General features: G+C 44.7%; 1 protein-coding gene across 1 annotated transcript in view; it reads right to left on the bottom strand.

The window, feature by feature from the left end:
• Positions 1–18296, bottom strand: part of dnah9 (dynein, axonemal, heavy chain 9) — a 521732-nt gene that overhangs the window by 72910 nt on the left and 430526 nt on the right. Inside the window, exons 61-64 of the mRNA XM_080209043.1 lie at positions 14940–15088; positions 12966–13093; positions 7305–7532; positions 5735–5926 (exon numbers count right to left, since the gene is read on the bottom strand). Coding sequence (XP_080065169.1) covers positions 5735–5926; positions 7305–7532; positions 12966–13093; positions 14940–15088 — 697 coding nt within the window. The remainder of the gene's footprint in view (positions 1–5734; positions 5927–7304; positions 7533–12965; positions 13094–14939; positions 15089–18296) is intronic.

Consider the following 18296-nt stretch of genomic DNA (forward strand, 5'->3'; position numbering starts at 1 on the left):
ATCTGAGGGGCCAGTGTATGCCACTCATCCATCCAATTTGTTAGTGTGTTCGGTTATGTTTTCCGTTATAACTTTCTACAGTTACACTGACGATGGAAATTGTCTATGTGAAACCTGGCAGGCTGCACCACTCCAACCCCACCCTCAGTGAAGCTCCTGCAGCTCCATCACTGGCAGCAGAGTGTAATTACAGTGTAACAAGTTTACATAGGCTGCTCACACTATAAATTTGTGGATGATATTCAACCTGGAAATTTAAAAATGGCAGAACATATTACTTTAAAATTATATCTGTTCACCCCAGTCCAACTTTCCCGCACCCTCTAACTCTATTTGCCTGAAGACTCCAGTCAGTTTTGACTGCCCACTGGGTTCGAGGAGCAAATTATTAAAATCATCCAGAGTAAGTAGCGTTCGTACTACACAAGTGCCAGGTGATGGCCATCTCCCCTTGACATTCAATGCCATGTCTGTCTCCTTCACCAACAACATCCTGGCCTTTATCATTGACCAGAAACTTTATTGGTTCAGCCAAATAAATAGTTTGGCTATGAGAGCAGGTCAAAGGTCGGGGGTTTTTAGGTGAGTATCTCAGATCCAGGCTCCCCAGAGCCTGCCCACCATCTGCAAGGTACAAGTCAGGAATTTGATGGAAAGTGATGGGGATGGAGCCAGGGAGAGGGCCTGGGTATATATTCTGTCAGAGAGTCAGTGTAGACTGGATGGGCCGAATGGCCTCCTTCTTTAGGGATTCTATGATACTCTCCACTCGTCTGGATTAGCATATCCTAGGCAAAGCAGCCCTCTTTATTGCCAACTATCCAACATCTTAAACATTCAGTCCTCTACCACCGGTGCATGTACAATCATCATAGAATCCCTACAGTGCAGAAGGAGACCATTCAGCCCAACGAGTATGTACCAGGCTTATCCCATAACCCCATGCATTTACTACTCTAATTCCAACCTGTATATCTTGGGACACTAAGGGGCACTTTTTCACAGCCAATCAACCTTAACTGCACATCTTTGGACTGTGGGAGGAGGCTGGAGCACCCAGAGGAAACCCACGCAGACACAGGGAGAATGTGCATACTCCACACAGACAGTGACCCAAACCGGGAATCGAACCGGGTAGCTGGCATTATGAGGCAGTAGTGCCAACCACTGTGCCACCCTCAGTCTCTGACATCTACAAGATGCATGCAGTAACTCACCAAGGCTCCTGTACTTTTCAGTGACCTCCGCCACCTAGAGTAAGAAAGGTAGCAGACAGATGGGAATACCACTGCCTGTAAGTTCCCCTGCGAGTCTCACACCGTTCTGAATTGGAACTGTGTCGCTGCTCCTTCATCGCCATAGTCCAAAACCTGGAATTCCCTTCCTACCCACCTTGGGATTATTCATTTCCTGGCACTTGTGTGCCATGGAAGTTACTTGCCACGCATCAGCCCAGGTCTGACAGTTATCCAGGACCTGCTGCACATGGACACAGACTGCTACAGTACCTGAGGAGCCAAAACCGTACTGAGCGTTGCGCACAGAATATCATACATCAATCATAGTGGTAGAAGTATGTTTCCAGACAGCGCAAAATGTATCATGTTGCTTCGGTAAAACTGTGTTTAATCTAGTCTGCCCCTTTAAGTGTGCTATTTTTAACGACCGTAAGTGCAATGTGGGTGTAACTACACCACATGGACTCCAGTGGTTCAAGAAGACAGCTCACTGCCACCTTCTCAATGGCAGCTAATGATGGGCAATAATTGCTGGCCCAGCTAGTGACGCCCACATCCCGTGGAACAATAAAAAAAACTGAACTATAATTCGATTTGCACTGAATCACGCATTCAGACATCCACTCCTGGAGGGAGAGGGTAAGAGAGGGGTTTTAAATAGTGAGTGGACGAGTGTAATTCTAATGCTGTAATTTCAGGGTTAAGATGTCAGCTATAGCATTTCCTGAAACTCTTCAATGAAATTACTGCCGGATATCCATCATTCTCTAGATAATTGCCTGAATACGTGTTTCAGAAGCAGTTTGTGATGTGCGGTGATACACACAGGAAGCCATTCAAAAAGTGTGATAATTACAGCGTGCTGTCGATTTGGTGTAAGGCAACAGTTGGTGCGTTCACTTCTGCAGTTCATATTAATATGCTTTCCACATCAATACGCTGTTCCCACTCTCAAAGTTCCTGACATCCTTTCCCTGAACACTTCCACTGAGCCAACACCACAAGATATCTTGCAGTGATGTGGAGAGCCGATTAAAACACAAGAGTACAAGCAGCTGCAACCTTGTTGCCGCAAGAGGATTTCTTTTCGGGCGACTCAGGCTTGTTTCAATACTTCCAAGGCAGGGAGAAGCAGCTGTTTGAAGTGTAGAGGCTGCATACCTTGCAGATATATGCACAAGGAATACATTTCCACAATTCAGAAAAGGGTTACCTTCTCCGCAAACAATTTATTTACAGGCTAATAGCATCATCTAGACAGTGATAGATAAAGTACACTGAGTAGCTTAGCAATAATAACTCAAGCAGGCTGATGTAATGGTTATGTTATTAGGTTACTACTCCAAAGGTCAAATTCCAATGTAGCGGTTTGTGAATTCTATAGAAGTGCTGGATTCTCAAAGAGCGGCGACCAAGGGCTCATATCAAAGAATACTTTATTCACTAGTTGAGTAGCTTTTACAAGCTTCTGCCCTGCCCGCACTCCAGGGAAATCTCCTGCGCCCCCATCACTTGACCTGTTAAGTAGCCACATTATCACATGACCACTCAATCCACATCTTCTCTGTTTAAGTTGGGACAATCAGTTGTATTGAGAGGTAACACTGTACGCAAACAGTAACTGTGTATGAATTGGGGCAACACGGTGGCACAGTGGTGAGCACTGCTACCTCACAGAGCCTAACACTTCCTGCCTCACAGCACCAGGGACTCAGGTTTGATTCCCAACGTGGGTCACTGTCTGTTCACAGTCAGCACATTCTCCCCGTGTCTGCGTGGGTTTCCTCCGGGTGCTCTGGTTTCCTTCCACAGTCCAAAAGACGTGCTAAATTGGCCATGCTAAACTGTCCCCCAGTGTACCTGAACAGCTGCCAGGGCTTGGTGACTCGGGGATTTTCACAGTGACTTCATTGCAGTGTTAATGTAAGGCTCCTTGCGACACGAACAAATAAACTTTATAGCATACAGATTGAACAGGCTCATAATCCATCAGTATTTACACATAGTCAAACATGCGTGTTGCAGCACAGTCCATCAGGTATCTCCCCCCACCCGTCTGCCACCCTTTTTCATTGTGTGAAGATGAGATAAAAAGGCCAGTTGTAGACTGGTGGGTAGTGTAGCCCTGGAACCTTGTGCTTGGTTTGAACACATGCCTTGAGAGTATGATTATGCCAGTTTGTTGTGTAGTTTTTCTCAGGCTGGTGTACTCAGTGCAGACAACTTCAAGGCTCGCTGCGTAGGAACAGCCTCTATGTTCATTGGTGTAGGGGGCCTGTGTTGTAGGCTGGATACCGGGGTGGCATCCAGGTGCTGGTTCCGATACCTGCGTAGGTCACCTAGGTTGTGTACATAGTGGGCACCGTCTGAGGCTACTACATAACAATATGGTTAACTTATTAGTGTCACAATTAGGCTTTCATTAACACTGCAATGAAGTTACTGTGAAAACCCCCTAGTCACCACACACTGGCACCTGTTCGGGTACATTGAGGGAGAATTTAGCACGGCCAATGCACCTAACTAGCACGTCTTTCAGACTGTGGGAGGAAACCGGAGCACCCAGAAGATACCCAAGCAGACACAGAGAGAACGTGCAGACTCCACACAGACAGTGACCCAAGCTGGGAACTGAACTTGGGTCCCTGGCACTGTGAGGCAGCAGAGCTAACCATTGTGTCACTGTCTCACCCATGGAACAGATCTGCAGTTTTGTGAATCAGGTTAGTAGTCTTAAATATATCAAACAATTTTTTTTGATGTAAACATCTTTTGGAAAAATACATTCTGAAATGTTCTCTTACTGCACCGATTCACGGAGGATTTTACAATCGCTGATATGCAGATAAATCCAAGTGGAAATCCGAGTAAAAACTTCAAGTCAGGAATCCCATGCAATTTGTGCCAGGATCAATCATTATGTTCAAAGTGGAAACTCTACTCCATATACCGATTGGATTAAATTGTTTCTAACATGATCTCATTGTTTTGCCTCCTTTTCTGTATATTTGAGGATGTATTTGGATATGTTATTGTGCTGAGGGATGTCAACGGCGTGTGATCAAACGAGGTAACTGCACCTCAGTGTGCAGGGTAAAGTTCTCCTCCTGTCACCACATGAATAGACCTTATGCCTGAGTGTATTGACTGAGTGTTCAGTAATATTCAGGTGGTCTATAAAACCATAAGATATTGCAGCAGAATTAGGCCATTTGGTCCATCGAATCTGCATCACTATTCAATCATGGCTGATAAGCTTCTTAACCCTATTCGTCGGCATTTACCTTATGGCACAGCGGTTAGCACTGCTGCCTCACAGTGCCAGGGACCCGGATTCGATTCCCAGCTTGGGTCACTGTCTGTGTGGAGTTTGCACATTCTCCCCGTATCTGCGTGGGTTTCCTCCAGATGCTCTGGTTTCCTTCCACAGTCTGAAAGACGTGCTGGTTAGGTGCATTGATCCAAACAGGCGCCGGAATGTGGCGACTAGGGGAATTTCACAGCAATCTCATTGCAGTGTTAATGTAAACCTTACTTGTGACCATAAATTAATTTTACTTTACTTACCTGACCAATCAAAAACCTATCTATCTCCATCTTAAATACACTCAATGATCCGGCTTCCACACCCCTCTGTGGCAATGAATTCCATCGATTCACCACCCTCTGGCTGAAGAAATTCCTCCTTATCTCAATCAGCATTAACTGGAATTCAGTTTCTCTCCTATTGGACCAGGCTGAAACACTCGGTTGGTTTGGAGATGTCTATCTGTAACGTGCTCCTCTATGAGAATTTGCTCTCCTCAGAACTTGATCGCGACAGGAGACTCCCGGGAGAACAATGGAAATGCCCTGGGGGTTTCCTCAAAGTACCCCTGAAGAGGACAAGTATGCCCACTGAATGATGGAAGACCCTAACTTGTGACCAACCAAAATGGACAAGGCTCATTCGGGAAGGCACCAAACATATCGAGTGGCTTCACTGGGGGTGTGCAGAAGCAAAGCCATGATATCGCAGGGTGGAACCATCTACCTGACCCACCAAACACCATCTGCCCCACGTGTGGTAGAGTCTGTAAATTAGCCAATCAGCTGATCAGCCTCAGAATCCAATGACCTAGAGTGAAAGCAAGTAGGAGGTGGTGTTTCCTGTAAATTGAAGCTTATAACTGTGTAAAGATTGGGTTCCGTTTCTAGTCTCTTGGCTCTATGTGGTGATGGCACTTTATCCTCACTGCTCGAACAGCACTCCCTGCTAACTCAATATATGAGCCGTTCCCGCTAAATATATGTTGATGATTTTTAAATGTGATCAATTTTGTGGCGATTTATGGATAACTAACTGCACTGTGATCCAGGCTGCTTCAGATAAATGATCACATTACCGGCAGCAGAAAGAGGCTTCCATCCCATCACCATGAGTTCATTTCAATGTCAGTGCAAAATGACAAATGTGATTCCCCCATCCCCAGGTTGTCGCGGTTTTCACCTCTTACCTTTGCGTTTGCCTCCAGGTAGTTGTAGAGCACGTTGACCGAGATGGTGAGATCGCCTGTGTTGAAGGGGTAAGAGCGGTTCCATCCCTGAGGCCCAAACTTACGTCTCTCAGCCACGACGGCATGGAAGTAGCAAAGGGCAAAAAGAATGCTCTTGAACTCATTTTCACGGGCACACATCTCCAACGTGTCCTGGGAGAGAAAGAGCACATTTCACTCGCAAATCATGTTAGTTTTCCACTGAGTGTTTCTTTTGGCAGAGCTCAGCAAATCATTGAATTGGTTTTAATAAATATTGGTCATATTACAATTAATGCAATTACGTCCATTCGCCTCTCTGAAAGATACAAATTGCTTCTGGGGACATATTTCACCAAACATTATGATACCAATATATAATTAATCATTATGATGAGATCCAGGAAGGTACGATTTTCTCCTCCCGAGTCAAATACAGGTATAACAGGATTTTAACAAATTCAAGGCATTAAACCTAGTGTGGAATTTCAATCCTATCGAACATTCGCAGGATCAGGCCAATCACCACTGACGCATTGATTCAATACCAGCATCCAAGTGCAGCAATCTCCTGTCTGAGTAAATGGTCACAAACATCGACAAAATAAAATGCACGTTTCTTCGCTATGATTTTTTTTAAAGTGCAATCTCATTACCTTCTTCCTGGTGCAGGCATGTGTTCAAAGAAAAAAAAACAGATTATCAATGAGATTTATTTCACATGGATACACTGCGATCCAGTGTATTTTGTTCAATTGAATACAACCAGGGTAAATTTCCCAAAAAACACTAAGTGCCCACTGGGTGGGAAAAAGGGAGATTTTCCAGCCTGGTTTTTTGGGTGTAATTATTCAGTCGAGTATCTGGCACTCTGAGTTCACAGAGTTCGCTTGGGGATACAGTGCAATCTTCTTCATGAAAGCACAACAAAACAAGTCAGGAAATCTGAAAATCAGACTTTCATAACTACAAAACTGCATTTACTGTTTCAAATATTCTTTTAACTTCATGTTGGACGTACTAGTTCAAGGTGCATGACATCTTTCTGTAATCTCCAATGTACATAATGTAGTGCACGAGGTGGGAATTTGGACATGAAATCGCCTTGAGAAGTTACGATTTTGATATATGTTTTGCTACTCCAACAACATTCTCCTGGAACAATTTCATATTTTGTGATTTTTTTTAAGTGATTACAGGCAGTAAAATTGGAATTTCAAATGACTTGTGTGTGTGTCATGTTTTCTTGATGCATCAGTGTGTGCGCTTGAGAGTTCAGCATGAGTTTGTGACATTTATTCTGTGCGTGATCCCAGCAGTTCGCCATTTTAATACCCTGGACTGTGTTCGCACCTACTAATCATGTGAATGCACTCAGAGGAGTTATCTGAAGAACGCTTTCAAGAGATAGAATAGTTATGCAGTTACAAAATTGACGCTGTAGGATTCAACAGCACAGAGAGAGATTTGTTTAAAAGCTTCAAGACTTAAGCTGAAAAGTTTCTGTTTTCTGATTGAGAGAAGGGTTGACAGTGTGCAAACCATGAAGTACCTGATTGAAGTTATCCAGGGACTTGTGTAAGTTGGCATGCATCCCTGTTGGCGGTTCGTTGGTGATCTTGATAGAGTTCTCCAAGATACCCTGAGGGATGATGTGGCCATCAGGAGAAGGGGCTGGCTCTGCACTGATGAAGACACGGAAATTCTCATGGCTGCCGTCACTGTGCTGTTCCATTTTCTTCTCCAGGTTACTGAGCCACTTGGCCACCAGATGGATATTCTGAACAGGAAAACCTTGAGTCAGCTAATGCCAATTTAAAACTAATATCTGCGCAGCATATAACAGGTGGCACAGTGGATGGCACTGCTCCTTCAATGTGCCAGGGACCCAGTTCAGTTTCGGCCATGGGTGACTGCGAAGTTTGCACATTCTCCCCACGTCCAGTTCTGGAACACAGCAGCCCAGCTCGCAATGTTGTTTAAATGCATGACAGCACTTACACAATGGTGAAAATGTACGGTTCCATTTATCTTTGCAGGTCAGATTCCTCTAATGAATTACTGCATTGAAAATATATCAATAATTATAATACAGCGGGTGCACGGTGGTTCAGTGGTTAGCACTGCTACCTCACAGCACTAGGGACCTGGGTTCGATTCCCAGCTTGGGTCACTGTCTGTGCGGAGTCTGCCCATTCTCCTGCGTCTGCGTGGGTTTCCTCTGGGTGCTCCAGTTTCCTTCCACAGTCCAAAGATGTGTCGATTAGGGTGATTAGCCGTGGTAAATGTGTGGGGTTATGGGGATAGAATGGAGGAGAGGGCCTGGTAAGATATACTATCAGTGCAGACTTGATGGGCCGAATAGTCTCCTTCTGTAGTATAGGGATTCTATGAAAATAAAGCAACTCTGCTGATGCTAGCTCATGGTGTTCTGTGATAGGTACAATTTACATTTGGTTCATTTAGACACTGGTGAAAGGGACTGATTAAAAACTGCAGATTTCTTCCCCTGAAGGATGAGCTAACCAGATGGTTTTTCCGCCAATGACAATAGTTTTGTAGTTATCATTAAACTTTCAATTCCAGATTTTTACTGAATTCAAATTGGGTGGCACTGTAGCATAGTGGTTAGCACTGCTGCTTCACAGCACCAGGGTCCTGGGTTCGATTCCTGGCTTGGGTCACTGTCTGTATGGAGTTTGCACATTCTCCTCGTGTCTGTGTGGGTTTCCTCTGGGTGCTCCAGTTTCCTCCCACAGTCCAAAGATGTGCGGGTTAGGTTGATTGGCCATGCTAAGAAATTGCCCCTTAGTGTCCAGGGATGTGTAGGTTAGAGGGGATTGGTGAGTATAATATGTAGGGACATGGGGGTGGAGCCTGGGTGGGATTGTGTTAGGTGCAGACTTGATGGGCTGAAGGACCTCCTTCTGCACTGTAGGGTTCTACGATCTATGATTCATCATCTGCTGTGGTGGGATTCGAACCCTGTTCTCCAAGAGCATTACCCTGCGTCAACTGGGTTAATGGTCCAGTGACACTACCACTATGCCACCACTTCCCTTAAGTCAGTCTGTTGACACTGACTTGCGTGGAGATGGTGTGTGAGGTGATGTAGCCAATAGTCCATGATAGTCCGCTCGCCGTCACACCACATTACCACCCCGAGTAACAGAATTCGTTATCACAGTCAGTGGATGTCTAGTTCTGGGCCAATTTCATGGAACAATCTCCTAGCTGCTTATCTATTCATAGAATGGCATCATTATTCCTTTTACAACTGTCAGATTCATTCTTTCTAGAAAAGGTACTTTACTGAACCGAAGCAAATGGCTGGATGAGCAGAAAATCACAACACAAATAATGGAACATTTTCTGAACTGAGCACCCATTTTGTACAAGGCTGGGGAAAATAAAACCTCAAGTCGGAGCCCAAGGGAGCATCTATTATTTCTTCAAACAGCAATTTAGCCAGAATATCTGCCTCTGAAGCAAGGCACCGAGGAGAGGAAAAAGCATTACCTCACTGACCTTTGCGGTCTTCTGAAATAACAAACTATTACTGGAGACAACTGCAATGAGGACTGGGGATTGTTGCAAACTCCCCATTTTGCCAACACAATGTCATTTAAATGGAACGGGTCTAGGCAGCGTTGAATGAGTTGACAAATTGGACTGATTCTGCAGCAAAAGCTTGATTAACATCTATCATCCCACTGGAAGCATATTGTTGTTTAATTTGTGACGGGAACTGAAGCTAACAAAACAACAATGTACGAAAGTTAAAGCCACTCATGGAATAAATTACTCTGATTGTAAGATAATTGAAGTGGTATTTCAGAAAATGAATGCTGCGGTGAAGACCCTCACATTTTAGATGCTTACTACAAAACGTCACATGGGCCGGACTCATTGTCAACATTTACATGACTCCCGTATTTGCTTTTACAAACATATTATTACCATGGCATTTAAAAATGGATTACTAAAGCATTCTAAAAATAGATATTAGGAAATAACGACATATTTTGTTTCTTAAGTCAAAAGATTTAAGTTTTGGCTTTCTGACTGTCAGCAGTGAGAGTCTTTAGAAACTTTATGTCACATTAGGTAAATTTGGTTATCTTCCATTTGGGAGGGTTGTAAGTCCCACTGTGCAGCTAGAATTATTGAATCCCTACAGTGCAGGAGGCGGCCACAGGGCTCATCAAGTCTGCACCGACAACAATCACCTAGACCCTATCCCTGTAACCCCACTGATTTACCCAGCTATGAATGTTACCTCTATTCACCTGATGAAGGAACAGCGCTCCGAAAGCTCATGATTCCAAATAAACTGTTGGACTTTAACCTGATGTTGTGAGATTTCTTACTGTGCCCACACCAGTCCAATGTCGGCATCTCCGCATCATAGCACAGACGGAGGCCATTCGGTCCATCATATCTGCACTGGCTCCCAAAAGAGCTACCCAGCCAGCCCCATTCTCCAGCCCTATCTCCATAGCCCTGTAAATTCATCACTTTCAAATGTACATCCAGCACTCTTTTCCAAAGTTCCTATGGAATCCGTCTCTAACATCCTCCCAGGCAGCGCATTTCAAACCCCAACAACTCTGAGTAAAGAAGTTTCTCCTCATCTCACTCTGACCTCGCTCCCTTGCTGACCATCTTGATATTATGTAACACTAGTCCCAGACATACCAACTAATGAAAAAAGAATATCCTTCTTTAAAATGATCCCTCACTAATTTGGTCCTAATTTTGAACACCTCGATGAGGTCATTTCTTGATCTTCACTGTTCAAGGAAAATAAGTCCAATTTTGCTAATTTTTCCCCATGTCTAAAATCCCTCATTTATGGTTCATACCAATCTCAACGAAAGAATCAAGTGCGTCATGACAGACAACAGATAGAAAAGACAAAAGTGATCATTGCTGATGTTAAGAATTACGTCACTTGGTATTTTCAGAGGGAGGTCTTCTGGTGCAGTGGGTTGCATCTTCACCTCTGGGCTCAAGTCCTACTTCAGGATTTGAAGACCACAGAAGGTGCATTCATGATGTGGCCAAACAGGTTGGTTATCAGCCTGTAAATCCTCCCAATACAGCTAATGGACATGGTAAAGAACGAGAGAGTTTCCTGGTCAGTCGCACAACAGAAAGCAGTGGCACACCACTGCAGCACTTTCAGAGAATGGTAGAATCCCCACAGTGCAGAAGGAGGCCATTCAGCCCATTGAGAATTCACTGACCACAATGCCACCTACTCCCACAACCCCACCTAAATTACCCTAGTCCCCCGACACCATGCAATTTAGCTTGGTCAATCAACCTAACCTGCACATCACTGGACTGAGAGGAAACCGGAGCACCCAGAGGAAACCCACACAAACATGGGGATAACGTGCAAACTCTATACAAACAGTCACTCAAGCTGGGAATGGAACCCGGGTCCCTGGCGCAATAGCATTAACCACTGTGCCGCCCCCTTTACCAAGCATAATCTTGGACCATTGGAAATCTATGGTCACCAATGCCCTTATAGGGACGCGTACCTGAAGGAGGAAGAGTACTTTTATGATAATATCGTAAAGGTCTCATGCTCCATTATTAAAATGCACCCTTTTTTTCTCCACAGGCATTCAAGAAGCATCAGGAGTGTGACAACAAACAGAATTACACACGTCACAATCGAGGATAATGAGGCTGTACATTGCGCGTTTAACTCTTTCACTGGATTCAGTGAAAAGTCCATTCAGTTTGGCGGGACCCAATGACCCCACTGAATGACTTTTGGTAGCTACTCGTTTTCTGTATGGCCTTGTTGGGCGGCACGGTGGCACAGTGGTTAGCACTGCGGCCTCACAATGCCAGGGACCTGGGTTCAATTCCCAGCTTGGGTCACTGTCTGTGTGGAGTTTGCATGTTCTCCCTATGTCTGCGTAAGTTTCCTCCAGGTGTTCCGGGTTTCTTCCCACAGTCCAAAGATGTGCAGGTTAGGTGGATTGGCCATGCTAAATTGTCCCTTAGTGTTGGGGTATGGGCCAGTGTAAATGCATGCAGTTATGGGGATAGGGCCTGGATGGGATTGTGGTTGGTGCAGACTTGATGGGCCAAACTTCGGCATTGTAGGATTCTATGATTCTATATAAGCCTCAACATGACGAATGGTCATAAATGATACTGCGTGTAGGCCACTAACTGTAGTGAAACGCAAAACAAGTCAGTGATAATCTGGCTAAATTTATTGGGCTACAAATCAACTCAGCTTAATTTACAAAAAGCTGGATTGATTTAATATAGAGAGCTGGTTATTGAGGAAGTGGCATAACTAAAATGAGAAGCCTGTGCTGTTTGGGTTGGTTCTTGGTGGCACCCAGCATATTAGGTCATCCAAGTGTGGCTCTCCCAAATGGAATCACATTGAAATTCAGATTTTATTCTAATACAACCCCCACCGCTCGTCAAGATAGTGACAAGATTGGGTGCAATGCTCTAGGTTTGCTTTATTCTATAATTAAATCAGTGAAAAGGAATAACAGGCGTTGTAAAACCAGCATCTACCCAATCTCATATGTTTCTCGTTCAGAGAGTTTGGCTGAAATCTCTCCCAGAACGTTACTAAGTTTCTCCAACATGTTAAGCTTCCTGAATCCCAACATCGTGCTCTGCACTTTTCACAAATGGTACAGATCTGTTTGTGTTAGCAGGAATGAAAAGGGAGGAGTGGACTTCTCATTTTGACACCACTGCGGTTTCACAGGTTCTGAGTAACATGCGCACCAGTTTAAATTAAAAGGACGCTGTCCACATTTAGATGTAACACTCCATTTCCACATAAGAACAGGTAAAACCCAGAGGATGGCATAATTTACAATAGCTGTTTTCTTTTTCTCTCCCCATATGTTCAGTTTAGTTTATTCATTAGTGTCACAAGTAGGCTTTCATTAACACTGCATTGAAGTTACTGTGAAAATCCCCTCATCGCCACACTGTGGCACCTCTTCAGTAACACCGAGGGAGAATTTAGCATGGCCAATGCACCTGACTTTCGGACTGTGGGAGGACACCGGAGCACCCAGAGGAAACCCACACAGATACTATCATGCTATTGTGCTATCATGCCGCCCTTATCTCAGATTATAGGGCTTAGCAGCGGCCCAGATGATCAATTTTTTCCGAATAATACATTCAAACAGTAGCAGAAGTGTGTCACCTGTAGAATAACCCAGTGACCTTCTTTGGCAGCCAGGTCAAGGGCTTGTTCAGCTACCACCTCCTGGCCTTGTCCGAGTGACACATTGTGAAAATTTCTATTGTCGAATGTGAAACCCAGCTTTTTACCTGTGGTTGAAGAACAGTTGTGAGTACAGAGAGTATAAGACATTCTATCCACTGCTGGCATGATCTATTTCTCTTGTGCAAAAAATGTTGAGTCAGCATTTATGGCGAAAACAATATTAAGTACAATATATTGAGATTTTCTTACATATTAATATGAAACCATGTATACAAAATAAAGAACCAATATATTTGATTAAATCTGGAGGTACTTTTGTTTATATTGAATATTCTTCCTTGACAGGCAATTCAATCTTTACACCATCATTAGTCAAATCACATACTGCTGCTAAACTCAGTTTTAACAAACTAAATTGATCTTTGAAACTCATTGTTTCCTGAGTTAAATCAGGGACATATCCTTCAGTCAGTGCTTGTTGTCGGGCTGCACAGTGGTTAGCACTGCTGTCTCATAGCATCAGGGGCCCAAGTTCGATTCCTGGCTTGGGTCACTATCTGTGTGGAGTCTACACGTTCTCCCCATGTTTACGTGTGTTTCCTTTGGGTGCTCCAGTTTCGCCACACAGACCAAAAGACGTGCTGGTTGGGTGCATTGGCCATGCTAAATTCCCCCTCAGTGTACCCAAACAGGTGCCAGAGTGTGGCGACAAGGGGATTTTCACAGTAACTTCAACGCAGTGTTAATGAAAGCTGACTTGTGACACTAATAAATAAACTTTAACAAAAAAACTTTTGATCTAAAATTACACAGCCCTTGTGAATATCAGGCAATCTGCAACTTTAATGTTGGGTTCTGCACTCTAAGCAGTGTTCAAAGAACAATGAAAATTACAGCACAGAAAAAGGCCCTTCAGTCCTTCAAGTCTGCACCGATCATGCTGCCTGACTGAACTAAAACCTCCTCCTCTTCTGGGAACCATATCCCTTTATTCCCATCCTATTCATGTATTTGTCAAGATGCCCCTTGAAAGTCAACATCTTGTGTCTTTTTATGAAAGTATCATACAACACGACAATTATTCAATTTAAACAACATAGCTGACCGCTGCCTCCAACATCAACAGTGTGTAAAAACCTGATGTGAACTGGCAATCAGTCCACCAACAATAACAATTTACTTGGAAAATGTGGAGCATATTGCTCAGAGAGGCAGCCATCACTGTGCAGACCTACATGGATTGTTTTGACACGAAATGACATAACATAAGTGAATAATGATCTGTACCAAGGCCAAAGTCAAATTTATATGTGATTTGTGGATTGGCCCTTCTAAGTTATAACCAAGATGTGATTTGATAAAATACCTGAGCCTCCGCTATGCAACATAAATTCAATAAAATATAGCCTGTAATATTTTTTAGATGCTTCCAATGTGTCACTTGCTGATTACAAGCTAGGAAGATGGTGCTTTATCTTCAGTTTATACACTGGATCCCTTAACTTAGATGTTAAATTGCATTGCTCAATGTTACTAAAACTGACTCAACAATTCACTTTGCCAATAACGAATATTTGGCAGCACAGTGGTTAGCACGGCTGCCTCACAGCACCAGGGATCCTCGTTTAATTCCTGGCGTGGGTCACTATCTGTGTGGAGTTTGCACATTCTCCCCAAGTCTGCATGGGCTTCCTCTGGGTACTCCGGTTTCCTTCCACAGTCCAAAGATGTGTGGGTTAGGTGGATTGACCAAGCTAAATTGCCCCTTAGTGTCAGGGGGACTAGGTAGGGTAAACGCATGGAGTTATGGGGGTAGAGCCTGGGTGGGATTGTGGCCGGTGCAGACTTGATGGGCCGAACATCCTTCTGTTGTACTGTAGGATTCTATCAATATTTGCTTCAGAATTTTACACCTCTAGGAATTAGCTGTAAAAACATGCAACATATTACCGTGTCTTTCTACATCCTTGAGCGGATCGACACCAGGAGAAAGGATGAAAAACATTGGTATGGCAGGACCAGACTCTTCAAAGGATGTCGAAAAATCCAGTGACCTCCCAACAACATACTTGCTGCCCAGTTTTTCTTCAACAAAATCTCTAAGAGGGGAAAGACAGGTGCTTGTTTTAACTGCATCACCGATTGCATTAAATGTCAAGATTCCAACACAAATTAACATCTGGCAACCATCAATCAGTTGAAGTTATTGATTCACACGCGTGAAGGGGAACTATGCTGAATAAATATTTCAAGTGTCTGGGTGACCCTAACTATGCACTGCTCTTCCCTCTGGCTCCCACCTCAGGGACGATGAAAATGTGTTGTATGCAACACAATTTGACATTACAATTTCTGAAAGACCACTCCTCCTACCCAGCAATTGGGCCAAGATTTTTTTTATTCATTTACAGTATGAGAGTTTTGCTGGCTGGGTCAGCATTTATTCCCAACCCTAATTGCCCTTCATTTCTGATGGCATTTAAGAGTCAACGATATTGCTGTGGCTGTGGACTCACATGTAGGCCAGACCCATGGTGACACAGTAGCACAGTGGTTAGCACTGCTGCTTCACAGCTCCGGGGACCTGGGTTCGATTGCCGGCTCGGGTCACCGTCTGTGTAGAGTTTGCACATTCTCCTCATGTCTGCGTGGGTATCCTCCGGGTGCTCCGGTTTCCTCTCACAGTCCAAAGATGTACAGGTTAGGTTGATTGGCCATGCTAAAATTGCCCATTAGTGTCCTAAGATGCTTGGACTGGCGGGTAAAATACCTAGGGATATGGGGGTAGGGCTTGGGTGGGATTGTGCTCGGTGCAGGCTCGATGGGCCTCTTTCTGCACTGTAGAATTCTACGATTCTATGACCCAGGAAGGATGGCAGATTTCCTTCCCTAAAGGACAGTAGTGAAGCTGATGGGTTTTTAACAACAATCAAACAATGGTTTCATGGGCATCGTTAGACCTTTAATTCCAGATTTTTTTATTGGATTCGAAGTTTGCCATTTGCCATGATGGGATTTGAACCCAGATTCCCAGATCTTGCCCTGGATCTCTGGATTTCTATTTCAGTGACAATACCACTATGCCACTGCCTTCCCTGTAAGGAGTAGTAATGATTTGAAAAAGATGTACAAGCCAACACATTGCTGGCTGAAAGCCAGTCACTGTTAGTTGTATTTTAATTATGATGTTAAGATACACAAAAGAGGAACATTGTTTAATTAAAAGCTTGGAGCATATGAAAAGGGAAACCACTGGGACATTGCTTAATAGTTAAGAAACAGACATATGCAATGCTGCATTCTGTGAATAAACTATTATCAAGAAAAGTGTCAGTGTCTAGGCCCATACTTCACCAACTTGGGATCAGTAACAGTCATGATACAGTACACCTTGATTTGACCTTATCAGCTGCCATGTATACTAGAACATTTCTAGCTAGAGTTTGCTGACAGGAGCTGGAGGACAGGGGGATGAAAAGCAGAATGTCACGGCAATTGGCACCTGCCCCTCCAATTCCCCACATCAGGCTCCCGATGGTTTATTTCATGAGTATTTATAGAGATTTATTTTTCCAGGTAATAGCTTGGAATCCACCTTCTGCCACATTTCCCTCTCAGGTCTGTAGAGAATGTATGCGGGAAGTGTGGATTATCTCTGGTTTTCAAAATACGCAATAAACGTGTCAGCCTTCAGCCATGATGTGTGCGCAACAAATAATTACATCCCATTTTTTGGGTATGACAAGGGTCCCCAAACTGTGAGCCTTGGCCACCCCCAAGTGGGGTCACAGGATGAGCATTTGGGGTCATGAGTTTCAGGGCAAAAATGGCCATGGTGCGATGATTCAGATTTGACAGTCTGGATTGGCAGTGAGGCCCCATTAAATCGCAGAATACTACAGTGCAGAAGAGGCCCTTTGGCCCATCAAGTTTGCACTGATGCATGAAAGGCCCTGACCCGCCCACCTAATCCTATTTGCCAGCAATTGCTCCATGGCCTTGAATATTATGGTGTGCCTGGTACTCATCCAGGTACTTTTCAAAGGATGTGAGGTCTCCCAGGCAGCACATTCCAGGCCATCACCACACTCTCTTTTAACTGGTGTCCCGTTGGAATTGACCCTTCAGTTAAGGGGAACAGTTGCTCCCTAACCACCTTGTCTACGCCCCTCATAATCTTGAGCAGCTCAATCAGGTCACCCCTCAATCTTCTCTGCTCCAGAGAAAACAACCCAAGCCTGTCCAACCTCTCTTTATAACTGACATGTTCCATCCCAGGCAACACCCTCTGCACCCTCTCCAGTGCATTCGCATCCTTCCTATAATACGACGACTAGAACTGCACACAGCTGTGGCCTCACCAAAGTCCTATACAACTCCATCATGATCTCTCTGCTTTTGTAATCTATACCCCGACTGGTAAAGGCGAGTGTGCCATATGCCTTTTTCACCACCCTATTTACTTGCCTTTCCACCTTCAGAGATCTATGGACAAACCCGCCATAAAGGCAGGCAATTTATTTGGCCGTGGGCACGGACTATTCCGACAAGTTCTGAGGCTTGATCGCTGAAACCACCAGAGCCCGTAAAAGCATTTCTCCTGTGCCTGTATCTCTACTGTTTAAATCCTCGCCCCCCTCTCCACAATCAACACTACCCTGTCACAACCAGCACCACACTCATCCCACACCCCCCCTCCCCATCCACCACACCGCAATTCATAGCAGAAGGTTCAGCAGGCACTGTGGCAGGTTAAGTATATCCATTTGTACATCTTTAGAAAATGAGCAGAGGAACATCTCCAGGTGAAAGCCGTGATTTTGTGAACACAGTTCTGCAGCCTTGGCATTGAAACCTCTTGGACATGGTGCAAAGGGACATTATCCGGAGAGGAATGCGTGCTTATTGAACACATGCCAGCTTTCCTGACCTCACTTCACCCACTATGTTTGTTAAAACTTTCCTGACACAGAGTTGCAGTGAGTGGGTATGTGACTGATACTGATTGCCTATGTCTATTGCTCCAGAGTGCTCTTCTTGGGGGAGACAGAGTGCAGCTAGGGGAAGGGGATGGGGAGAGTGTGGCTGGGAGGGGAAGTGTGTAGCTGTTGCCGGGGGGGGGGGGGATGCGGGTAAAGTGAGGCTGGGGGAGGGAGTGTGGCTAGCGGAGGGGTGTGTGGCTGGGGGAAGGGGGGTGTGTGGGGCTGGGGGGAGGGGAGTGTGTGGGGCTGGGGGGAGGGGAGTGTGTGTGGCTGGGGGAAGGGGGGTGTGTGTGGCTGGGGGAAGGGGGGTGTGTGTGGCTGGGGG

The sequence above is a fragment of the Carcharhinus amblyrhynchos genome, chromosome 21, assembly GCF_965287045.1.
Source record: "Carcharhinus amblyrhynchos chromosome 21, sCarAmb.v2.hapA, whole genome shotgun sequence".
In the NCBI taxonomy this organism is placed as follows: Eukaryota; Metazoa; Chordata; class Chondrichthyes; order Carcharhiniformes; family Carcharhinidae; genus Carcharhinus; species Carcharhinus amblyrhynchos.